The sequence below is a fragment of the Drosophila tropicalis genome, unplaced genomic scaffold (assembly GCF_018151085.1).
Source record: "Drosophila tropicalis isolate 14030-0801.00 unplaced genomic scaffold, ASM1815108v1 contig_845, whole genome shotgun sequence".
NCBI classification, from domain to species: domain Eukaryota; kingdom Metazoa; phylum Arthropoda; class Insecta; order Diptera; family Drosophilidae; genus Drosophila; species Drosophila tropicalis.
The window spans coordinates 4,568,424-4,595,647 of NW_027173338.1; the positions used below are offsets into that span (position 1 = coordinate 4,568,424).

Consider the following 27,224-nt stretch of genomic DNA (forward strand, 5'->3'; position numbering starts at 1 on the left):
TCATAGATTTATGCTCGTTCTGTATCCACTCGGCCCACACTTTTCGTTCAACTCATTTAGTTTACCACGCAAACCAATGGGCAATGCCCGACTGACTTGCCAATTTTTTCTTAATTTACCATAAAATTTCTCTATGTTATGTATTTTTAATTTGGTGATTTATTTTTGTCACGTGTAGTACACAAAACTTGACGCAGAAGTAAAGAGCAGCAACAATATCGAAAAGAAATACGTTCTAAAATATATATATTTAAATATTTTTGAGTAAAACAAAGAAAAGCATGAGTAAGCTAGAAAGAGAGAGACCTTTTGGGAAATTGTATATTTGTGTGGTAAGTGTTTTTCCTAAATGACTTGTTACATCTCGTTTTGTAATGCTTTGCGATACATATAAGTTTTTTTAGTAAAAAATTTTTACAATTCAACAGTACTTGTTTAATAATATTGACCTTTAGGTCATGGAAACCAATAAATGAATTCAATTCTAATGGGAAAACTCCTCATCCTTAACTTGTGGTTTAAGCCCCATCAAAATAAAAAAGTACAATGGGAAGGCTTGACTCTTGAAGAAAGGGGAAATAAAATGAGTATTTTAAATGATTAAGGATACTGAAACTGAGTGCTATATGCATTATCCTTAAATTGGTCAAATTTATATGTACTCTCCCTCTTGAAGTAATAAGATGTTCAAAAATCTGGAGATACTTCTTTAAATGGCCTACTGATATAAATTCCCATGCTTAGTTAGTCTGATTAAAAAAGGACGTTCAAAAGGACTAGAATTGAATAAAAAGAAGCGACATGGAAAGTATTTCGCCACAAGGTGTGCATGTTCTTCATTAAAATGAAGAGCTTGACTTTTTCCTTTCATTCTTCCATCTTTCTATACCTTCCTTCAGCAGGAAAATCTTTTTCTGTAGACAAAAAAGGCAATTGTGCATGCCCCATGGACACATTGAGATATGAGAACAATTCGAATGCTTTACCAACATGTTGCCATTGTGTCAAAGAAATGCGTCAAAGCGAAGGATAACAAGGCATAGCAAGAGATTGAGAAGAAAAACAGGAACATGACAACATGAAAAAGGAAAAGCCGATGACGGCCATGGTCAAAGCTCAAACTAACGATTTTTGTATTAGAATTCCAAGGTAGCAAACTTAACTCACTTGGTTCTTTTTGTTCGATTTGATTACCGCCTTCACTAATCGATTTATTGAACTCCTTTCTCCGCCCATAAACATTCTGTGTATCCGCCGTCCCTTCGGACTATCTGTCTGTCTGTCTGCCTTTCGGTGTAAGCATTATTCATTTTCATTGCCACATTCTCTTCTCCAGCTTTTGGTTATTTACTTTTTTTCCTCAGTCCTTCACCTCGTTTGTAATCAAATGGCAGACACCCTCTCCCAAAAGTATATATAGTAGAACAAACTTGTGATTAAGCCCAAAAGGCTTATGGCTCGACGTACATACAAGCAATCAACTTTCAATACCCAAACAACGCACACAACAAAAAAAAAAAACAACAGGATGGAAGGAGAAAAGAAAGATCCTGAAACTATGTCTACGATTGGAAGGAAGGGTAAAAAACTTACCATTTCGGTTCTCACTGTCCGCCGGTTTCATTTGGATGGGATGATGCATCTGTCAAAGAGAAGCAAAAAAGAAAGAATGAGAATATAGAATTGAGTTGAAGCACAGAAGAAGTCAATTAAAGTTTTCGTCAAAATTTTAAATCAAAATGTTATAGTTTTTTTTAGATACTGCAAATGGGAAAGGACCTAAAACCCTTTGTTATTTTAAATATTAAAAAACTTTTCGTCCAATATATCGATTAAGTATGCCATTAGCTTGTCATTTTTTTTAAAGACACCAAATTTCAAAGTTTTCTGAAAAGAATTTACCCTTCGATTTCTCATTACTTTGATTGGCAACACATTTAGGAACAAAAAACTCTTTCAAATACAAATGTTCCTGAAACTAATGAAATGATGGAGTCAAAGACAAGCGAAACGGAACACTGAAAGCATTTCATTAACGTGGCCATTAGCACTTGGCTAAATAAAAAAAGGAAATAAAATTACAAAAAAAAAGAAATGCAATTCAATGCGCCATTTTAATTTATTTTACATTCATTGAGTAAACTGATAAGGTCCTTAACTGTGGCAGAGACCTGCCACATTCTTTTGACCTTCCTTCTCCTGCTCTAGCCATGTCTCTCGATCTTTGAATGGGTTGTGCCATTACTTTGATTTCAATTAACTTTTCATTTATAGAGAAGAGTCAAAAGAGCGAACGGAATTGATAATAATAATAATAATAATACTTACAAGGATATTAGAAAATGAAGCAATTGAAATTCATTCTAGATAAATGGTGTAATAGAAGGAGTTAAGAAAGGGGCAGAATGAATGTGATGTTGTGCAATTGAAATTGAAGTGAAATGCCATAACCAATGAGTGGCCATGTCTCTCTGACCCGTCAATGAAGGAAAAGTCAAAAAGGTTTTTGCACAAATTACAGAGAAAATGTCAACGGCTAGCTGGTTGGCTGGTTGGGCGGCTGCCTGAGTGACTGGTTGGTTGGCCCATTTCATTGTTGCACCATTTTCCTGGTTCCATTATTCAAAATTGACAGCTGAGTGAGGAAAATGTCCTTTCCTAGTCCAGTGACGGGTTCACAACTTTTCCAGCCTCCTACTTATTGGCCTCCCCTTTTTCTGTGTCATTTTGCTGGCATTTCATTAAACTGTCTGGCAGTGTCGATTTGTTTGTTCCCTCTCACATCGCCTGGATAACCTGCCTATATATAGATTTGTTCAATCCATTCATTCATTCACTCACTTTTTTTCGATTTGCTCTTTTATCCTAAAAATAACATTTTGGGGGTCCTTTTATTTTATTTAGACTTATTTTGTGCTTTTGATTGATGTTAGAAAATTTGTCAATTAGCTGACAAAATATTTTGTTATCGGGTGTGTACTTCGAATACAATATGAATTTGGGATTAAAAACACTTGAAGAAATTTAAAAAATATCTTATTTAAAATGCTTGGATGGAAAATTCTTGAAAAATATTCTAATGAACTGCAGTTATTTTATTCTTGTTTGTTATTTAAGATTTTTAAAACATAATTTTTGCTTTGGAATTGAAAACTTGGACCTTGTTCATTCGATCTTATACTAGAATCGGTTTTTTAATAATATTTTCATACATTATTAAATAAATTTGTCGATTCCAAAGTATTAAAGTTTAAAATATAATATTATTTCTAGTTTAAGTCATCAAAGTTTCAAATAGGAAAAATAATTCCTACTCGAGTTTTCTGTTTTCATTTAATTATTTTGTGCGGCATACTTTTAGGCTGCTGAAAATAAATATTGCTTGTGCATTTGCAGTGTATGAAATGTATGAAGTAGCTTCTGTTCACACGTGTCTTTCTCTCTCTCTCTCTCTCTGACTCTTTTTTTTCGAAAATGGGGAAAATGAGAAAAACCAAAAAATAAGATTGACCAGGCCACTTAACACTCAGAAGCACACACACACACACACACTCACCCACAGTTGTTCGATTCAAAACAAAATATTTATTGTAGCCGTTGACAAGCGGCTGCTGGCTGACTCTCTCTGCCAAGGCATAAGAGAATGAGCCAGAGTAAGAGTAGCAAAAGGTGAGCCAAGGAGGAGAGCGAGAGAAGAGGAGAGAAGAGCCTGTGGGGGAGTGAGAAATTGCCGACATTTTAACGTCTGTTTACCTATCGATTATTTCAGGTAAATTAAGTAGCTTCCAGAGAGCAGACGTTGACGACGGGTGACGATGACGGAGTCGAAATGGTTTCGGCCTGCCAAATGCATTAAAGGATCAGACATGCTCCCACACACACACACACACACACATACACCACACACCTATGCATAGCTGGACAGGCAAGCACTTACTTATACAAACAAAGCTCTACCTATACATAACAAGTGTGTTTCTGTATATGTGTCTTTGTGTGCGTTGGTGTATGGTCATTATTTTGACAATTACACACGTGGCGCCATTCGGCCTGGCTTTTGCTTCTCCAACTCCTTCTCCTTCCTCTTACCTGTTACCTAGTGTGTGTGTGTGATTCGGGGGTGAGTGTATGTGTATGCGATTGGGGCTCTTTGTTTTAGTGCTGGCCAAACGTTCCTATATGGATTTTCCATTAACAATTTGAATATGTAAATGATAGATAGAAAGAGAATGAGGCTACAGGGCTACAGAGCATAGTGGTTAATGGCTATGAAAAGAAAATTCTTATTTATTGTATGCTAAAAATAGAATACGAAACAGTTAATAATAAATAATGCTACCGAATTCGTATATTTCAAAATTTCTTTTTATGTTTCAAAGAGCTAATTCTTATGCTTAAACTTATTGCATATTTTACAGCGCTAAATCCTGCCACTCATGATTAACTATTTCTAATTTTAAATTTCAATAAATTTGTAAATTTTTGCAAGAGCCTCAATAATATCAAAAGTATTCTGAAGATGGAAAATTCCTTGAAATAGTAAAGCTCTTTCTCTAATCAGAGAAAATAATCTTAAGTTATCTATATTACCTCAAGTTAAATAACTAAGAAAGGTTCAATAAAGTCAAACCACTGTGACTAACTGGTCACAGTTTGTGGAGACAAAGTTTGTGAACTTGCAGGACTATATCGTAGGTAGGACTTTCTCCTCCATCTGCGTGTATGAGTGTGTCCATGCTGTATGTGTGCATGTGTTGTGTGTGTGATGTGGTGTGTGGTGTGTTTTGCTTGTGCCTAGAACGCTTCATTTAATACGTTAACAATGGAGATTGTCCTCAATAATTGAATCCACTAATTGACTGATGATTACATTTTGTGTTGGCTATATACCAATATCTATATATAAATGACCACGCCCCGTTATCAAAACCACCCACCAATGTACATATACATATACGAGAACTGTGTCATCGATCTGATTCAGTTTGGCGCAAGCGGTTGAATTTCTCAAGCTGTATTATTCAAAAAGGCCAAAACACACAGGGAAAGTAAAAGACAAAAGATATTTAATACATGAAAAGAAACTACAAGAAACGCATATACACGCACACACACACACACACGCACATACAATTAGAACAAGTAAAACGGGCAAAATTCAAAGCTACATATATGATTAATTGTAGTGGACATAATAATGGACTTCTTTATTTTCTAGTTTAATCGTTTTTTTTTTCTTCTTTTTTGATAGGTACTTACCCCATCCAAAGTTTTGATATTATGCAACGCATCCTGAGCACGCAGTGCCGCCTTGCGGGTATAGTAGGTGACAAAACAGCACCCTGTAAAAGAAAAACAAGTGTCGAAAGAAGAACAATCGAATAGACAATGCCACACAATAAAATCAAAACGTTATACAACTTAAAAAAGAGAAAAATGCAATTATTAACAACAAAAATGATTTTTCATACTATTAAGAATATGACTAAATGTTAAAACGAGTTTCACTTTAGTTTATCAAACTTGCTTCATGCACAAAACTGGACAGATATTTTGATATTATTATAACAAATTTATATAGCTTAACATTTTAAGTTGATTTTATGGTATTTCATGCAACATTTTGATCTAAATAATGTTTTGTATATGGACAGGACATTAATGCCATGCAGAGGCCATGCAGATAATAACGTTAATGAAGACGGAGACAAATTCATAATGCATATATAGGAACAGGACTTGGAACGATTTGAATAATTAGCGAGCAAAGCTTCTTGTAATCGGGTAACTATTTTCTATTTCTATAATTGATTTTGAGTCAGTAAAACGAATTGTACTTAACTATCTAAGTCCACTTATGTAATTGGTTGATATACACGACTATATAAGACAAGTTAATTGTTTTAGATTCTAATGAGAATCTATTCCAGTGAAATAATTAAAGACTCAACTAAGTAGATGACAAACAAAAGAAACTTGAGCCTTCGACTAAAAAAACTACTACTACATTTTAAATTTTTACACATATTTTTGATCAGTAACTTCAATTTAATATCTACCACTAAGCTAAGAAATTGATCTACTAATCGATAACATCGCTAATAATATTGGAAATATTTCACAATGAAAACAAAAGGTGTTAGATTACGATAAAGAACTAAACTAATCTAAATTAAGAAAACTGTAAAATCCTTGATACATTTAAAGATAACAAAACTCAATACTAATTTCATTTGTTAAGGCTCTTGTTGATAGTCATTGATTATAGCCGATTATTAAGTTCCTAGTTAGATTCTTCTCAACCAGCATGTGCCCTTCACCAAGATTACACATATTGCTGCCTTTTCCGCCGTGTTTTGAAAAATCTCATCTTTCTTCAACACCTTGATGGTGTTATCTTTTCTTTTTTAGTTGGTAGTAGTTAATCTGCTTATAAGCACCAGCGCCCACACACATGCACACACACACACACACACACGGATGAGGCATTCCAATCATGTTTTGCTGGCACCTAGAACCGAAACGAACCCTGGCATGTGGGGCCATAAATATGCATAATACAATTTTTCCTGCACCTTCCTCTCTTTATTATTACTTTTTTCATAAAAGTTTGCAAGCAAATGCTTAAATTATTCTAATACAGGCAAAAATTAACCACGTTAGGATGGAGTATGTGCATGAGGCCAGAGTATGAGTATGTGTGTCTGTGTGTGTGTGTGACATGGTGGCAAGTTTTTGGCTCTCTGTTTATACACGCACAATTATGGCCAATTACCGAAAAGTTTACCCTCAACACCTGAACGGCAAAGCAAGTTTTAATGTCCCTCGCCAACAACATCAACATAATCGTATTACTTAATGTTTTTTATCGCCTCTTTATACCCCCCTTTCTGCCGACATTTTGCCTCGTGAATTGATGGGCATTATAAAATATCATTGAAATCCTCTCTCGACTCATCTCTTTTCTCCGCCTCCATTTTTCCCGGCATAATCCCCACATTTGTATGCATCATCAGTTCGGGCGACTTACCTCGACTAATCGATGTGACCTTATCCCTAAGGACATTCAATGTATGCACACGTCCAAACTGCTCAAACATGCGACGTAACTTGGTCTCATCCCAGGTTTTTGGTATTTGACCCACAAACATTTTAATATTATCCGCATCGGGTTGATCTTTAGCCAAATCATTGGAATTCGCCGAATCCAATGCATTGGTTTCCATGGCATCAACCTCAATTTGTTCGACTTTCGAAGTTTGTTCGTCTATTGATTTACTGGAAATAATACAAGAAGAAATAAGTTAGAAGAGCAAAAGTAGTTTTTGATATTAAGTTTAAAAAAGTTTTAAAATATCTTTCAACTTCTGAATCTGTTCACTTAGTGAATCAGACAGCTCCTTGATTTCCGTCGCTTTAGTTGATCCTACTTAATATTTTTCTATATTTACTGCCTTTTAATACTTTCATTATGAATTCTTACTTAATGACCAAAAAGAACCTAAAAATTGTTGTAGAAATATTTATTTCAGGTAAAATACATACACTATAATATGTTTGGTAGCCCGAGTATTAATACCATAATATGCGGAGACTTCAATAGCTGGCACCAAACCTGGGGATCACCAAAAAATAATGTTAAAGGGAATATTGTATTCAAATTTATTTCCCAGTCAAACTTCATTACCCTAAACGACGGCACACCAACTCACTATTCTACGCACCATACGATGACACATGTAGATCTCACTCTGACGACCCCGAATCTGCTACCACATCTTAAGTGGAAAGCAGACACAGACCTCCATGGGAGCGACCACTTCCCCATCTACATAACTATTTTTGGCAGTACAAACTATGAACACCAAGATAGACGTCCTAAATTTAGACTTGATCTGGCGGATTGGCTAAATTTTGCTACCCAAACTGAACTTTTTCACTTAAAGAGGCTAAAGAGCAATGAAGTAAACAAAGAAACAGCAAATTTAATCAAAATAATTAGACAAAGTGCAAATATAAGCATACCACAGACATGTCCAAAATTTAATAAAAGATTCTCAGTCCCGTGGTGGAGCAAGAAGCTAGAAGAGTTAAAAACTAACAAAAACAAAGCATGGAACAAACTTAGGAAAAATATAAATACTGAAAATATAGTAGAGTTCAAAAAGGCTAAAGCACTCTTTAGAAGAGAGTTAAAACAATCAAAAAGGCTTTCACTACAAAAATTCACTTCCGAAATTAACCCAACATCAACCCCTTTAAAAATTTGGTCAAATATCAACACTTTCTGTGGCAGAAAATTGAGAAACGGAATTCACTGCATAACCTCACCAAATGACCCAACAATAAATGTCATCAATAAGACAGACATAGCACAGTTGTTTGTAAATCACTGGTCTAGAGAATCCTCCGACCACAAATTTAGCGTCTCGTTTAGGAACAATAAAAACCGATCTAAAACAATTATCCCCTCCTACGAACCTCCCCACGAAGCGCTCAGCATTGAATCTGAGATCAAGCACATAGAATTCAGATCAGCATTAAACAGCCTTAAAGGTAAGAGCCCAGGGCTCGACAGAATCTCTTACCCTATGCTAAAAAACTTGTCCAGCGAGGTCTCAGACCGGGTAATAAAACTGTATAACATGATTCTTAATTCGCATATCCCACAAAACTTCAAAAACAGCGTAGTAGTCCCTATCCATAAACCAAATACTCCAAAAACTGCAATAAACTCATACCGCCCCATTTCACTAAACCCTTGCATGGCTAAAGTTTTGGACAAAATTGTAGCAAACCGACTATGGTGGCTTGCTACCAATAGTAAGCTTCTGGATAGTCGGCAAATAGGCTTTCGAAAGGGCATGTCAGTGTCGGAATGTCTAACTCTCTTAGACTACCAGACTACTTCCGCCCTATCCACAAGAAACCATCTCTCAGTCATGAGCCTCGACTTCGAAAAGGCCTATGACAAAATAGGAATCCATACAATCATTGATGAGTTAATTAATTGGAAAATAGGACCTAAAATATTAAACTACGTCAAAAATTTTCTGACAAATAGATACATCAAAGTTCAAGTAAACAATCAATTTTCGGAAAGTAAACCGCTTGAAAATGGCATACCGCAGGGATCACCTTTATCCGTAATTCTTTTTCTCATAGCTTACAACAAACTGTGTCGCACCATCTCAGTACACAAAGGATTTGACTTCGTTGCATACGCCGATGACTTCACAATAATAAAAAAAATTAATAAAAACACAACAATGGTAAACATAAATCCCCTTTTCACAGATATTCTAAACTGGTGTGAATACTCGGGAGCAAAACTATCTGTAAATAAATGCAAACACATGCACATTTGCAGGAAAAAGAAATGCAATTTTCTACTAAGTTCCCAATCTTACAACCTCGACGCAAGTAATTCCATAAAAATCCTTGGTCTGGTTATAACAAATAGATACAGATGGAAACAACACATAGACAACTTAACAGTCCAAATTGCACAAAGACTTAACATAATAAAATGGCTAGCTAACCAAAAATATAGTTGTGATATTAGATCACTAATAAATACGATACAAGCTTTGATCATGTCAAAAATAGACTTTTGTTTACCTTTGTACGGCAATTGCCCCCCTTCCTACAAAATAAAACTTAAATCCATCTATCATGATGCATTGAGGAAAACCTTCGGAGCCTTTCGGTCTACCCCAATTAATAATCTTCTTTATGAAGCCGACCTTATGCCAATCGAGTCGAGATTTTCGCTAGCAACAGCAAAACTGTACAAGACTCTAATGCTCGCATCAAACACACCTCTCCAAGAAGTGTTAAAAAAAATAAAAAAATCGAAAAAAACACCCAGAATACCATCGATTCTACATAACACTTTGAACTTCTGCAAACACAATGATCTTTTGTTTACCCCAATAAGAAGCAGAAAATTACTAAAACCCCCATGGTCCCTCAGTAAAGAGTCAGTTAATCTCTCTCTTCACTATACGACTAAGTCATCTACACCCCCCCATAATATATCGCAAAATGCTCCTTAGCCTCAAAGAAAGATATGATAGGTATAAATTTATTTACACGGACGGATCAAAATCATTACAAGGAGTCTCATACAGCATCACAACTGAGTCAGACATAATTAAAACGGCCCTGCTCCCACCTCACACCTCGAATTACACAGCGGAAGCAGCAGCTATACTGGCTGCTTGTAAATATGCACTAAGAGAAAAACAGCATTTTGCAATTTGTACAGACTCACTGTCAGCAATACAGGCAGTAACCCAGGTCAACAACCAAAATCCGTACATCTCTCATATACGAGACATAGTAACCCACCAATACCCCAAAATAATTTTGATATGGGTACCAGGTCACACTGGCATCCAGGGCAATGAAACAGCGGACAGAGCCACAAAGATAGCTTACAGTGTCCCATATATAGTTGAGCAAAACATTAACCACAAAGACACAACAAAGTACATAAAGGGCATCATACTTAAGAAATACAAAAGCAAAGTTTGGAGGAATACATCAGACCACTACAAGACGACTAATGTAAACCAAACATCGATAAGAGACTCACAAATAAAAATAGACAACAACGTTAAACGAACAGACATCATCAAATTTCAAAGAATACGATTCGGACACACAAAACTCACCCACGAATTCATATTCAAAAAACAACCCCCCCCCACAATGTGTACATTGCAACAAAATATTTACAATTCTCCACATACTCACAGAATGCAAGGAATATAATGAGCCGAGGAAAAAATTCCTACACCCTAACCCTATTGAATCCCTATCCCTAAGTAACCCCAATATTGTCGCTATCTCCCAATTCTTTAAAGAAATAAACCTATACCACCTATTGTAAAATATTACCCAACCCATGTAAATATAGGTTAACAAAAGAAATAAAAATTAGTATTAATTATAAAGAACTGTATATTTTACAACTAGCTTAAGACCATAGTAGTTATAGCTAGCATATCGATTAGAGGTAATTTGCAATTACCTACTAATCATAGTCTAAATAAATAAATAACATACACTATAAAGTGTAGCTTTAAGTTAAACTTGATTTTAATATTTACTCAGTAGCTTTTGTATATTTGAAACAATTAAAATTATTGGTCACGTACACTTGCCGCGTTAGTTCGATGTTTATTTGGTCAATTCCATGAATTGGCTCATGTCATATGACCTGTGTATGAAAACAGAAAGGTTTTATCGCTGACCAATTGATAGGCACTCGTTAACTATTGTTTACTACAGCCCCCCCAAAAAAAAAACCAAACCAGACCAGTGAGAGATAACAAAAGTTTTACTATATCAAATTTCACAAAGTCTTAAACAAATTGCAGCTAAGCGAATGTTTCGAAATGTTGCCAAATCGCCAACATATTCTCTCTCTATTCCTTTTTCTCTGCGGTTTTGCTAACTTCATTTGCTAATGACTATAAAACAAAATAAAATCTCCACAAATAAAATTGCTCATTCGCCCCGTTGCCCCATTCCCTCTTTTTGGTGTGTCTATCAAAGTTGCTTCTAACAGCATAAAATACAAATACTAATTGTTATTAGCAAAACTAATCTAATCTAAAAAGTTGTAAACGTTTTTACTTTTCTTTCTCTTTCTCGCTCGCTCCGTCTCTTTCTGAATTAAAGGGAGAGACTATTGGCTCGTTATATATTTGGGTCCATTTTGGGGTCAGCTTTAGCTGGTCAACGAAAAAACTTTCCTTTGCTGTCTGTTTGTGGTATGTTTATGTGTGTGTGTGTGTGTGTCTGTGTATTAGAGTGTGAGTTGACAGGGTTGTTTTATTGGGTGTCCTTGATGGTGTACGAAATTGACTTTTGGTTAGATGTCAAATTGCCTGGCAACAGCCAAAATGGAGAAAAACTTCAACCAACTGAAGCTGATTTGTGTTCTAAGTAGAAGTTGTCAAGCAAGTGAGTGGTTTAATTAGTTTGTTATACTCTTTCCTTACAAAAAGTACAATAACTGCCTTTAAATTGTTTGGAATGAGGCAAAGTATGTAGTTTGCTGCATTTTCAGGTAGGTAAGTTAGAAAATCTATTCTTGCTTTAATTGCTGAGCCAAACAAGTGACACAAAAGCCTATACAGATGTATGAGAAATTATATTGGAAAAGTAGGTACTTTTAATAGTTTGCAAAAGCTATCGAAACTATCTGATTAGATTGATTGATTATCTACAATAACTAAATAAAATTGTATGGAAAGTAAAAGAAATGACAGGGCCACAAAAGATTTGATGTTTCATCTGTATCACTAATGATAAAGTAGGCTTTGATATAGTCAAACGAATGGAAATTGTAGAAACTGTAGTGTGGATTAGATAAATAAGTATCTTCTATCCATTTGCATTGCATTGGCAACTCATTTTGTTTAAGGAAAAGTTGGTGGAAAATCAGTTGCATAAAGGTTAATATGGAACAAAATAATCACAATATTTTGTTTCTGTATTAAAATTTTAGATTTATTAAGAAATTTAATCTCTTTTGATAAGATTCCTGATTGAAATGGTGAGTCTCTTTATTTTAAATATCAAGCCCATCCAAATCATGCCGTTTCATCTAAAATGTATGCTATTTAGAAAATTACTTCCTATTTATATTGTAAATTTCTTCATTTTCCAATTTCCTCCCCTATAGCAAAACATTTCTTCCACCCATCCTCAATTTATGAAGTGTAACAACCCTCCACATCGACTACCTCCTTGAACAGACAATTCCCGCGAGGCAACAGAATGACAAAACGAAATTAATCTATTAGAGCCAAGAATGAGGGAATCAGAATGTTGCAGGAAGCATTTCGTCTGAAAATTGTCTAATGTCAAGGTGATAAATTTCATGCCTGCAAGTCAAAAATGCAAAAAAGGAAAAAAAATTGGGAGAAATCCAAAATTAGGCCAAGTCTTTATAAGTGTCGCAGAATCCGTCTCTCTGTGTCTTTGGCCCGAAGGAGTATAAATCACAAAATGGGAACCATTTACGCATTTTACGCAGCCAATTTCACTTTTTAGGCTACTTTTGGCATAAATTTACGCCTGGAAACGAGAGAATCGCATAAAAATAGGAGACCAAGAGAGGCAAAGAGAGGGAGGTGTGGGCTGATGTGGTATCAAAAATATAAAGAGGAAGCGACAGGTGTCGCCCTTCGAGCCCTAAGCAATTATTTCTTCTTTCTGCCTTGTGTGGGACTTGGGGGAAAGTCGGAGCCAAAGTGAAATAAAGCCAACTAGTTGCAATTATACGCGCTCTCTCTGGTTCTTGCTTTCGTTCACTCCCAGGTATACTTGTCTTAGAGTTGTCAGAGTCTCTTGAGGCCTTTCTCTGTATTAATAATTCAGTTTCATTTAAATGCGTTCTGGTCACAGGCTCTTAATGAGAAAATCGCCTGCGGTGAAAGCGAGACGTAGACATTTATAGAGACAACGATGAAGAGGAAAAGAGATAGATGACGACATAGGATAGCAGGTGCTTTTTTGTAAGGCAATCATGATGCTGATGCTGCCCCTGATGTTGATGTTGATGTTGATGTTGATGTTGATGATGATGAACATTGCTGATGATATCGCTGCTCAATGGATAACTCAACAGCTTGAACACATGACGATATCAGGCAAATATGCACAGTGGTTTCAACCACATACAAAAAAGTATATAAGTCTTTAAGTAAAAAACCAGCAATGGTTTCTTAATTTGATTGAACTGCACTATAATTCAAAGTTACGTCGGATTCCGGCACCTTTCTTGTGGACCTTTCAATTTTTCAAGACTTGTGAGGCGGCTACTATAGTTAGCTAATAAATCGAATACCATTTTTATGTAGATCAAATTTTCTTCTGGTTCCACCAAGTTCTTTTAATTACTAAGTGAAAATGAGTCAAGCATTGCTCGATCTACACTCAACATTTTTTTGTCTTTTTTACCCCACTGTGTGTCGTCCACTCGCACTTTGCGACAACGTAGCCATGACGTGGCATTTAATTTATGGATGGCAGTTTGTTATGCCGCGCCTGTCGCAACAAAAACAAACAGTTCAAAGATAGGCCATAGAGCGGGTGATAAGCATGGCAAGAGGGGAATCGAGTTAAAGAAAAAGAAAAACCACTGGAGCTGGACCCTGGCCTGAGGACACCAGGCTACAACAGACCAGGCCAGACCAGACCAGCAGCAGTAACAGGCGACAGAGACGACAACTGGAAGGAATATAAAAATGACCCAACATAAATTTAATATTCTTGCTTGATTATTTAATGGCCCAGCGATATACATATATATATATATATATATATGTATGTATGTATGCAGTGGGCCTGTGGTTAAACCAATTTCTTCTAGCCACCAACAGAAATCTCCCCCTGCAGTTATTATCGTTAACATTAAAATTATAATTACAATGACCTGCCCCGATGAAAATTATAATGATGATTATCGTCATCATAATCATCATCATCAAACATTATCCATTGATGATTAATTGTAATAGGTTTCGGACTGACTGACAAATTAATAACCTTAATGCAATGCCAATTATCATTAGCCCACTTAATGTCTGAAGTTGCACATTGTCACTTATTTTAATTGAATCAAGTTGAATGGCAAGATGAAAAGCTGGCAAGTGCCAAGTTATGGCGTCGATATGGTGGGTGGGCCAAAGGATAGTGGTTAAGCAAATATCCTGCCCTCCTCAAACTCAACTGAGCTCAGTTGCGTTGAGTCTTCAAGGTTTTTCTATTTTTATAATTTCCGGCCAAAAGGAAGTTGACAAATAGAATATGCCGCGCGGCCAGTGAATAACAATTTGAAATGTGATAGCCAACTTGGAAAGAGTCGGGAGTACAGCACAGAGGAAGCAACGGGAAATTGAAATATTCTATATGCAAAAATGATAAGAATTGAATTAACTAAGGGAGAACGGGAAGTTTTCGCTTTATGGCTTACCCTGAAAAGTATGCTATGACAAATGGTGAAAAGGAGAATGGGGCTAAAAATATTCTAGTCATACAGTTTTTCAAGCTTTTTTTGATTAATATTAACTGGTTCTGGAACCTAAGAGATTTTCTTATAGTCTTATTCTCATTGATTTCATTCCTTATCATTTCTGTTGCCTACTTTTCAGGGCTACCGATGACAACTTAATAAGAAGTCTATGTAACTGTAGAATAAATCATTTGAATGCAATTTGGTTAGACATTAGTAGCTATTAACATGAAATTCCTGTTTTTAAACCCCACCGATATTTTTGTTTTACTCACCGAATCGGAAGGCTAGGGGCAACAACAACAACAGCAGCAGCAGCAGCAACTGGGAGTGCAGTTGCTTCTCCTCCTTGTCCTAATCCTGCTGGGGCAGCTGCAATAGTTTGGTCTACTAATGAAGTTCTGGAATTAATGTTGGAATTTAGCAAAGTCGTCGTTACGCCATCCGCTGTGGTTGCTGCGGTGCTGGCGATTGTTGCAGCCGTAGCAGCGGCAGTTGTTGATGGTGCTGCAGTTGATGTTGCTGTTGCTGGCGTTGCTACTGTTACTGTCGCTGTTGTTGCATTGGAATTTATTTGGTTGTGCAAAAGTGTTTCAAACAATGTTGTCGGCATTGTAGTTGTTGTTGGTATTGTTGCCGCTGCTAGTGCTGGTGTCGGGATAATGGTGTTGGCGCTGTTTGTGGATGGTCGCAAATATGGATGAAAACTTTTTGCAGCACCTGTAAATGTGGTTGTTGTTGCAATGGCGCCAGAATACTGTAATTGTTGCTGCTGCTGCTGTAGGTTGTTATTGTTATTGCTATTTAAATTATTATTATTATAAAGCACATTGTTGTTGTTGTTGTTGCTGCTGTTGGTGTTGCCATTAGCAACGTGGGCAACAGGTGCCGTTGTTAGCATTGTTGTTGCCTGTGTTGCTGTTGTTGTTGTTGTTGTTGTTCCTACTGCTAATGCTCCTCCTGCTGTTGCAATTGCTGCTGCTGCTTCCTCAGTCGGAGTTGTTGCTGTCGCTGCTGTTGGTGTTGTTGCTTCTGTTGCTGGAATGCCGCTTTGCAATTTCAAGGATTGCAACATCATTTATTTTATTTCCTCTTGTTTTCAATAGTTGTTTTTGTTCTTCTGCTGTCTCTTTTTCAGTGTCGTTCCCTCTCTCTCTCTCTCTCGCTAATTACTTTTAGTGCCGCATTTGACGACGCTTGCTTTTTAATTTGCTTTTGGGTTTTTAGTTTTTATTAAAATTGTATATTATTTTCGCACACTTGCAGCTGTCCTCAACAGCGGAAGAAGAGGAGAGAAGAGATGAGGAGACGAAAGGATAGAATGAGACTCCTCTTGGAGTCTTCTCTTGTTTTCTAGTTGTTGTTATTTTTTCTCTCTTCTTTATCCCTTTTGTTTCCTATCACAGTTTTATCTTCTCACAATTAGCTGACTGAGTTTTTCCTCCTTTTGGCTTAGTTTTTATTTGCTTTTTTTTTTTGTGTATTATTTATTTGATGTAACTGCACTTTGCATTTACACTTGCTTCCAGTTTCAACTGTAATTAAATCTAAAAACGAAAATAAAAAAATGTAAAGTGTTTGTTAATTAAAATGAACTTTAATATACGTGGAAGAAATTTTTATAACAAAATAAACAGCAACAGAAGGTGCAATACTTGGACACTTCATTCCACTTACACTTAATACTAATATTATGCTAAGCAAGTTTTTTTTTATCAACCTTAATTAATCATTTGACTACATTTAATCTAGTATTTTACTATTTTTTTTTTTTTACTTATCAATCTGATAAATAAACATACATATTTTTTCTACCTTGGCCAGGTGAGCTTTGTCTGTGTGTTTGTCTACCGTGAAGAGGACACGATCAATCAAAAAGCCAATTAAAATTTGTCAAAAAGAAAATCAAGAAAATATATACAAAAAACAAAGAAACCAAATGAAAAGTACAATTAAAAAATAAGTGATAAGTTAATTATAAACTTTAAATAGATCGGATCGTTGTAATATCTTTGCAGGAAAGTTTTTTGAGGGCCAGTTCAACTCTGAAATGAAGACTGCCTTTTGATGCTAGCCTAAGGATCGATGTGCCGTTTATAATAACTCTCCTTACTTAAATTGTGTTAAAATTAAACCAAGATAGCTGTTTTTCCAAAAATTTGAATTTAATATTAATAATTTTAAGATTGATTTTAAATGAATCACGCGACAATGTGACAAAATTTGTAAAAAAATTGTCGAACAGTCATGGGTATAGATAAAGAAGAGACACATTGTTTCATGGGGTGATATTTCCTCTATTTAACCCAAACAAAATTATGTAAATTGTAGTAAGATATGCCTCAGTAAATATTCTTTAAAGGATTTGAATTTCTATCGCTTTCATCTCTTTCTATAGTTTTATAGATAGTTTGATGAACTTGATATCTTAGTCGTAGGTTTTTAATGATGATAAGTTTTTACAATTGTTTGTATAACTTAAATTCAGGAAGTATGTTTAGGTATACTGGTTTTGTATTTTTATATAATTACTTGATTGTCATAAACAATTAGACCTGCCTGACATCTTACACTATTTATCCTTTAAACTTTTAGGGTAAACACTGTCTACCTTTTAACTAAGTAGTAGATACTTGTGTTACAAATTGAGTAATATTTATTAATTTTTTAAGCTCACTTCAAGCACAACCGCAGTCAAAATGGCTGCCAGTTGCCCTCTTAATATTCCCCGTATCCTGCCCCACCACTTCACAGTGCCCTTGGGCTGTAGTGGTGGTGGTGGTTATCCTGCCGCTAGCTGGCCCGACTAACTGCATAGCTAAGCGCATTTTGAATGGAAAACAACATATTGACAGTCTGACCACAGAAACTCTCTCGGCCCACTTGACTGTCTGCATTCAAGTGCTACGCTTTGATAGATATACACATACACGCACACTCTTACACGATGGCACAACAAGTACACACACACACACACATACACAAACATATACTACATACTACTAATGTTTATAGCTGCTGCCGCTAAACAGATAAGCATTTTGAGTGCTCTCCTTTATATATAGTATACAATCTAGATATACATTTACATTTACTACATATACACATATGTGTGTGTGTGTGTATGTATGGCACATACTCATCATACTCACAGCACATTCTAAGAGCTAGCTCAGTTGGCCGCATAATGTTTGAAGGCCCCAGCTAATTAGTTAAATTGAAATCAAATTATTTGTTGTCGCACTTGACTGGCCACAGGCATGGGCGCCTTAATTAACGCGCTTACACATAAACTCGCCAAGAGTGAGCGAGCTAGAGAGAGTGGGTTTGAGTGGGTGGTGGTAAGAAGGGATAAGGGGAAGGTTTTTGGGGGAATCAAGGAGAATGATTCGCTTGCAGGGAAAGCGATTAAGATTACGCTTATTATGTTACTGTGTAAGTAAGTAGCTTGTCGACGACATGACAGTCTTTCAAGTGTCTTCAAATTGGAAATTGATCAAGCGGAAATGCAAGTTGCAAAATTTAACACGAAGAGTTGCTTTAAAAACTATGGTTCGTATAACAGTTAATATACATTTCGTATAACAATACAAAAATAAATGCAATACAAATGGCATAAACATTACAATGGCAGCAGTTGGGTAAATTTGTATAACAGCTGATGTGTCACTTTGTATAACAGCATAAATGTAAAATAAAAGCCACATTCTGTATAACAGTTAATATACTTCATTTTTCTGCCTCGTTGAATTAATGAGTTTTTGAAATATTTTTTATATTTATTTAAACACTTTAAGTGCATCTCTGCGTTTGAAATGTTGGTATAACAGTTTTTATAACAACACTTGTGAAGAAACAATGCTAGCAAAACAAGAAATTAACCCATCCGATTAGGAAAATTGTAATGCTAAATTAAAATTCAATTAAAATATAGTTTTCACCTTATTTTACTATTGAAGTATATGCCTCAGCTTGTGTATAACAGTTTAGGACTCTAAGCAAAATGTTAAATCTTATATTTAACAAATGTTTAAGGGTATAAATCTATTCAATTCAATTATACCCTTAAACATTTTTTGAATAGACAGAGAGAACATTTAGCTTAAATCTATATAATTCAATTTGAACAACAGTTTTCTTTTTAAAATTAGTAAAACTTCAATTTAAAGAGCTCACACTTTTTGGCTTTCTTTTGCTTTGAAATGTTTTATTTTGTTATCTATCGCGATATTATCGCTATGAAAATTCACCAGTTTTTCTATTATTGTTTAATAAATTTGCAACTTTTTTTTTTTTTTTTTTTTGCTCATTTTCTAGTGGGTCTTTCTCGCTCTCACACTCTGTGTTTTGGCTTTTATTTCGGTGTTTCGTTTTATAATTTTTTTTTCTATTTATTTTTGTTTATTTGGCTCCGTCCGCTACTCTTGGCCAAACGCGGGCAACTGTCGCCATCATCATTCGCATGGTTGTCGTGCCATGAAACGCTTGTTGCACCATTTCTCCCCCTCAAGGCAAATAATGAAAGAAAGAAAACGAAAACGAAAATAACAAGCGTGTTAGGAAGGCAGCGCGCCAACGGTTTGCCAGCGGCATGCTACTGGTCTAGCTCCTGCTCCTGCTCCTGCTCATGCTCGTGGTTCTGCTCCTGCTAGTGCTGATGTCGATGCTGCCACGCGCTTATCCAAATGCCACCATCAAACGATGTCGACACCAAGAACAGCAAAAGCAACAACAACAACACCCACATCGACATCGGCGCCATCATCACCATCATCGTTAGAGTTAGGGTATTTCGTATAATGGAGATCATTGCATTGGAGAGCATTATAAACATAATATTTTGACTTCCTTACTTCCTTAGGACAGTTTCAGATTTTAATTTATAGTAACAAAACCTTTCTAAAAAACCAAATATTTGGATTATTATGAATTAATTATTAAATTAAAATCATAATATTCGCATTAAAAATACTTCAAGAAGATTTTAAGATGGTAATTTCTCAAGCAAAAACTAATTAAAAATAATTAAACAAAAAAAGAAACAAACGAAAGAAAAATAGAACTAATATAAGTTTTTCCTTTGCTCCTTTGGGTAACTTATCATCACAGTTATATGGTTAGAGTATTAAACGTTCGTAAAGAAAAAAAAAGTAACAAGTGCTTCCCCCTCTCTCTGCTTATATTTGCTGCTTGCATTATGAGCAGTTATCGTCTGATGCTTGCCCCTGCAGCTTTAACAGCCCCAACACCCCCACTAACACTGTGATGCCTCCAGCTGGGAAAGGATAGTGGGCGGTAAGATGGAGAGGGGACACCCTGTGAGGCAGCAGCTGTGTGTTATCCTCGGTTGCTGCTGCTGCTGTCGCTGTCACCTTGTAATTTTATTTATCTATTGATTATTGAGTAGTATCTCTTTTCTATTTATTTGCCTTTGTTTGCACACGCAGCGATGACACTCCTGTTACTTCCCCTGCCCACCACCTCGGTCCCTTCCCCATTCTTTCACAGTTTTTGTATCTTTTATCCCTTGGCATTTTTATTAAAAGGAGAAGAATCTCCCTCTCATGAGTGTGTTGTGTGTGTGTGTGTTTGAATATATTTTGTGCCTCTGGCTGTTTTTTAATTAACTTTAGTGACAATATTTTTGCGTAGTTGCCTTTGTCCTTGCCTTCTCTCTGTCTCTCTTTTACACTTTCGCCATCTCTCCATAATCAAACTTTGTTGTATGTAAATGCGGGCAACTGTGTCTTGGTCTAGGGCTTATAGTAACCTCTGACCCAAATTCTATTTGAGGGCCTCATTTTTTCCAGTTAGCCAGTTGCCTTCTTGTCCTCCCCCCTCTCCAGAGTGTTTGAGTGTACGCTTCCTCTGACAGTTGACAATGCTGTTGACATCTCGTAAAGACATCACATGTCTAAGGGTGCATTGTACCCACTGTGCAATGACTGCCATGTCTTAGACTGCTTGCTGATGACTACGTGTGCTCCCAGTTTCCCCTCCCACCTACCACCATCTATTCCCTCTCGTCTGCCCGGCTCAGCATTCCCATTCACTTGTTGAGCGAGTTTTGTTTTTGTTGCTTATCTTATCTTGGCGTTTTATACGTTTGCATAGTTGCTTTTTATTGTGGTTTACTATCTCTGTATTCCCTTCTACGTATAAGTACATATACATACATGTATATATCCGAAACTAACTGCAGATTAACAGGTAGAAAGATACAAAACACAAACAAACAACAAATATATATATAACAAATAATGTTTAAATAAAATCTTTGATATTTCCATTTTAATCGTTTTCGTTGTAATTCGTTGTGAGTCATAAAGGGTGAGGGAAAAAACCAACGAAATCAATAAGTGAATGGTTAAGTGCCATATGGTAGGTGCTGCAGAACTGTTATACCTTGAAAAGGTTTCAAAAATTGAAATAAAAAGTGCGACAGGCATTTTTCGAAATTTAAATTCCTGGCCTTACCAACTGTTATACGCTTCTAGTAAGTCAAAAATTTAGATTTTAAGACTTAAACAATATAACTTCAAGAGCAGAAACCTTTATATACTACTTCTGATTGACAACTTTAGAACTAACAACTGTTATACACTTTTAATAAACTTCTCATCATCCCCAGCCATAGAAATGGTTAATTATTGTCGTTGTATAACAGTTTGTAAATAGTATCCCTCAGATAGATACTTACTTTTCGCTTTCGCTACACTTGATGAACATGTGGAAACTATCTCACTGAAACCAGATAACTCTGCATATGTATGTATATATTTTTGGATCTATATCTGGTAGTTATCTAGTTTATGTGTGTATAAATACACAATTTGATCATACACGAATCAATCAACTGACTGACATGAACACACACACACATACACACACTATGACACGCACTCAAGTCACTCGCGAAAAGGGGAATGAAAAGTCAACCGCACGGTAAAGCCAACGAAAGGCAACTAACAAAGACCGAAAAATTCAATTTTGATTTCATAATTTTTGTTTCATTTTTTTCCACATATCGCAAGTAAGATAAGAATGTCTCTCATAACGCTCTCTCTCTCTCTCTCACTCTTACTCTCTCCCTCTCTAAATTGGTGTTATCTTTCCAAAATGATAAGGTAAATGCTTATCGCATAATTGCCTGCTGATTGTTGTCAGGTAAACCAGACCAAAAAAAAAAAAGAGAAACTCTTCGCCCTGAAGTATCTCGCAGTCGATTGGCCTGTTCAACTTGAACAGTTTTTATATTTATTTGAACATTTTTTACCCCGATTTTTCCTCTATGTATGTATATCTGGGACAGGTTGTTCAAATTTTCTTTAATTGGTATACCTTATCGAGTGAGTCAGTGTTTGAGGAACAACTATTCAATAACCTGAACCATTTCACGCTTATCAAAATTACGAGTACAGAGAGCGAGTATGTTTCTGGTACTATAACTCGCACCTCGCGCTCAATATATCCGCACTATAATGGCCATAAATATAAACTAAGCTCATGCGAGTCGGTCGTGTGGCATATATATAGCTATCTAGAAGGTCCGCTAGTAAACACACACAAAAAAAAAAAAAAAAATTACAAAAAAAGAAATAGGAATAGAAAGAGACCAATGAGCATGCCACGAAGCTCAAAGTATCGATGAGTTTGAAGTGCCCAAAGGGCGACTGAGTAAAGTGGGAGTGAATCGGCCGTGTGACCGGACAGCCGTTCAGCCATGGCCATAACACACACACACACACACACAGACAAGGGGTTAGTGGAAGGTCCTATATACCTGACCAGATATATACATGTAGATACATATACTATATGTATGCGGAAATTTCTGTTTCTAGTTTGCCACGGACTAAGCCGACTGTCTGCCTTCTGGCTTCATTCTGTTTGTCATTGTGCCATCAAATTATAATGTGCGACTATTTAGTTGCGGTAAATGTATGTCACTTAGCATATTGTAAGCCAGTACACTCATACGTATGTATGTACTATCCATGTACCTATATATCCATGTACATTATATAATTCCATTCAAAAAAAGAAATAATTACAAATGTGGCAGGGGAGAAGCGGGAGGACAATCAAATACATATGTATGGTTATTATTAAAAGGAATCGAATATTCAATTGGAAAATAATTGGTTTTATTTTGGTCAAGTTACACGAATTGAATAGTCTAGTCGATAACATGATCAAATTGACAATATTCAGAAGTATAAAAGCTTATATAACAGTTTTAAAGTATATTTGGCATTTTTAGCTTAACGAATTTGTTTTGAATTTGGAATTTGTGTACTTGAACTTTCATAAACTCTTATACATAAATGTGTATAAGTATTATGAAGATGCTTAACTCTTAAATCAAATGTATGTACATATTTATACAGTCAAAACAAATGAAGTAAATGAAAAACTCTATATAGAGCAGGCGATATCTGTGACAATCTTTTTATCTGCAGCCACTCGCTGCTGTCTCTGTAATTCATTATCTGATTTATCTAATCTGTAAATCTAATCTAATAATTTGTATAACACTTCCTTTTGGCTGATTGCAACCTACACACTAAACATTTAAACAAAAGGCAGACAGAGTTATACTACGAATAAATGTGGAAAAGGTGGCAATAAAAGTTAAATCATTCAAATCACATAGACCAACATATATGTATATCGACGTAAATATATCTCTCCTATGTGTGTCAGTATATATATATGTACATATTTGTAGTTGCTCTACACTGCGCTTTGACCCATTCATGGCGATTCATGGCAACTTGTAACCCTTTTTTTTTTTTGTTGTCCTCTACCTCTCTATAGTTCCCTTTCACATTTCGATTTCTTCTTTCCCCCACATGTCCTTCTTGATACAGACTTTTGTCTACTGGGCTCCCCCTCCATTCAAAGAACGATCAATACTAAATTGGATTTGAGCAATTGTTTTGAAGTTGAGGCAAAGTGAATGTATGTACATATGTATGTGGGTGCTGGTCGGTATCTACAATTTTCTGGTCTATCTCTCTTTTTCCCCAGTTATGTTGAGGGCAAATGTGTTAGTTAAGCGAAAAATTTAATAATTTATAAGTAACAATACACACAGCTTTATGTGGGATTGACATTTGAAAAGGTTAACAAAAGGATTATAAGGCCCCCTCCCCGATTTGGACATTTGCACAAATTACGCATTTTAGGTCCAGTGATTAGCTAAATTTTTTCATCAATGCTAATCAAAGTTGACGAAATTGATTAGTTAGAAAATGGGAATCGACGGGAAATAAACTTTTTAAAAGTCTTTCAGGACTAAATTTCCTATTTGGTTGATTGTATTGCACTATTAGTTGAAATCGATGCACTTAAATGCAATCATTATTTTGTTGTTTAAATATATATAAACATTTTTTGGCCTTTTAAATTTATAAAAGCCATGGGCTAGTTACCAATTTGAGTGTCACATTCTTAGACAATTTATTTGGCAAACAAATTTTATGGCTGAAAGCTGTGTTTCTTAAAGATTTAATTGCTTTTGGCAATTCTCTTTGTCATCTTGAACAAAATATTCAATAATATTATTCGAAGGACTTCGAAGAAGGAAAATCAAAGTCTCAAAAGCCACATGAATGCGGTTGCAAGTGCAACAAAAGCCAAAACACAGTTTAGTGGTCGAACAACAGAAGTACCAACAGCAACAGCAACAGAGCCAACAAAAAGCGGACATTGACAAACCCAGACAGACTACTAATAAAGCCAGGTAAACAAAAGGCCGAACTGCGGTGAGGGGGATGATAGAGAGTGTAGAGCGAGTGGTGAGGGGAAAATGTCAGACACAAGGAAGCACAAATAATATAAATTAAATGTATAGAACTCTCCCCAACTCTCTCCAACTTTCTCCTATTCATTTCGCTCTACCTGGAAAAAGCTAACCCAAAGCTAAAGAAGAAACCCCAAGCTGAGTAATTATTTCCGGCAGAGTTGTTGGTCAAACTGCTTTTTGGGTTTGGGAAACTACATGAAGGTCCTGGAGGGTGAGAAGAGGTAGCTAGAGAGTAGGAGGAGTCCTGCGGTTTGACTTGCAACACATGGCCGGACACTTAAACCGTAAAGTGGCAAACGGCAGTCGATCCGGTGAGTCGGAGCTGGAGGGCAAATCTATCTGGGCAATAATTTTGGTTGACATGCTTGCGGTAATTATTGACCGTAATGACTGAAGCAAAATGAAAACCCCAAAAACCCAAGAGGAACTCACATTTCCTTCATCAGTGTGAGTGTGTGTGTGTGTTTGTGTGTATGAGTGTGTGCTTGTATGTAGTTAGCAGTTTGCGTCTGTTTTTTAAGGTGCAAACAGCTAAGATTTAAGTTTTGACTATTTGGTTTTCCTTTTCTTTTATTTCTTTGGGTGTGTCGTAAATTTTTTTTAGTGTCAACAAAATTAAATTATAAATACAACAGATATTTAAATCATTCAGCAAAATCTTTATATACACCCTATGGCTATGGAGGTATATTAGTTATTAAGAAGCCTTTTTTACAGTTTTTAAACATGGAACTAGAACTAATTCTTATGTGTAATCTTCAAAAGAAATCTTTGACAGCGACTTAAAAACTGTCAAGAGCTAAAGAGATCAATATCCTAATATAATTTATCGGTTGGAACTTCTTTGTTCCTTGGGGCCATATAGAACATAGATCTTGACTGAATAGAGAGTTTCCATACCTAGATGATATCTCGATTTTATAGTAAATCGGATTAATTGACCACATACAAGCCCTTCGATACTTGAACAGAAGAAATCCAAATACAAGATGAATGCTTAACTACAGGGTATCTGCAGAGCGTGTTACTCTTTGTTCAATGTCAGCATTGATGACTTACTTAGTGTTTGCTGTTTTGAAGACTTTGTATATCATTTTGTCAGATCATTTGGCTTGATATATCGCACAATCAGACTGTCGATGATGTTCCGCACGCACACGAAAAACTTTGTCCAAAAACTAATTAATTATATTCCGTATATTGTATATATTTTTGGAAACTTGAATTTATATATATATATACATGGTTTTTTTTTCATTTTGGTTTCGATTTTTCTGGTGTATTTGTATTTAAAGCATCTTGTTCTTCTTTTGCTAAATTTATTTCAATGTCGTGTATTTTTATACTTGTGTGCATGATGAACGCACAGATGTTGGACATTTAGTGGATCATAAATTATTGAATGGGCTAGAGAGAAATTTTATCAATATTCTGTCCATACACATATAGATTGATAGACGAAAGGAACAGAACTGATGGTTCAAAGTGAAAATTTAACAACATTTTCTTTAGTTTACCTCTACTTCAATTTGAAATTCAAACTCAACAATTTTCACCTTTTTCCACTCTTGAAAAAGAGTAAATTAAATTTGTCACCTAAAATTCTATTGTCTATTTATTTTATCTATAATTTTACATATCTCTGAACAATCAAGTGCTTAAAAAATTGTTTGAATCGATTGACTTTAAATCTTATTATAATTCAAATGTATTAATTTTATCTAACTATAGGAAGTCTTTGTTCAGGTGGACTATTTCTATGTGAGTATTTCAATTCTTAACTTAATTTATCACTTTTCAACTTACTTTAATTTAAAGTGATTCTATTTTGTTGTCGGCCAGAACTTCCTTCATCGTAAACATTCCAATGTTTGACTAGAACAATTTTCTTTTGTGTTTATGTTGACAAATTGCCCCCATAAAAAAAAAGCGAAGAGGTGTGGGGAAATGCTGGGGGATGCCACTGATGGGGCTGATCTGCTGCTGCTGCTTCTGCTTCTGCTTCTGTTGACGCTGATGACGATGACGAAGACTTTGCGACGATCGTGCGACAGAAAACAAATTCACTTGATGGGTGAAGTGCGAGGTCAAAATCTTTCAAGTGACACAATGCAAACGCACTCACTCACACAGATATAAATACACATACAGACGCGTCGTGTGTGTCTGTGCCGTAGATACAATTAGCAAACAATAAAAATTAAACACTGATAAGAGATTCTCCAACGGAAAATTAGACACCGAGCGATTGAGACATTTGTTTTTAATATTTTGCATATAATATTAACTTTTTTGTTTCTAATTTCTTAAATTCTACATAAAACACAAAACATCAGAGATTCTTTTTTGAAATTTAAACTTTTTTTTTACTTTATGCAC

At 35.6% G+C, this 27,224-nt stretch overlaps 1 protein-coding gene across 5 annotated transcripts in view; it reads right to left on the bottom strand.

Moving 5' to 3' along the window:
• Nucleotides 1-26,780, bottom strand: part of bru2 (bruno 2) — a 69,659-nt gene extending 42,879 nt beyond the window's left edge. The window contains exons 1-5 of one of the 5 annotated variants that reach the window (XM_068294223.1): nucleotides 26,652-26,780; nucleotides 15,310-16,581; nucleotides 7,031-7,278; nucleotides 5,260-5,342; nucleotides 1,594-1,642 (exon numbers count right to left, since the gene is read on the bottom strand). In XM_068294223.1, coding sequence (XP_068150324.1) covers nucleotides 1,594-1,642; nucleotides 5,260-5,342; nucleotides 7,031-7,278; nucleotides 15,310-16,112 — 1,183 coding nt within the window. In that variant the 5' untranslated portion in view covers nucleotides 16,113-16,581; nucleotides 26,652-26,780. Of the gene's footprint in view, nucleotides 1-1,593; nucleotides 1,643-5,259; nucleotides 5,343-7,030; nucleotides 7,279-15,309; nucleotides 16,582-21,734; nucleotides 21,889-26,651 lie in introns of those variants that run through there. The other 4 variants (XM_068294224.1, XM_068294222.1, XM_068294226.1 and 1 more) reach the window with 4 other exon arrangements.
• Between the last annotated feature and the right edge of the window lie 444 nt (nucleotides 26,781-27,224).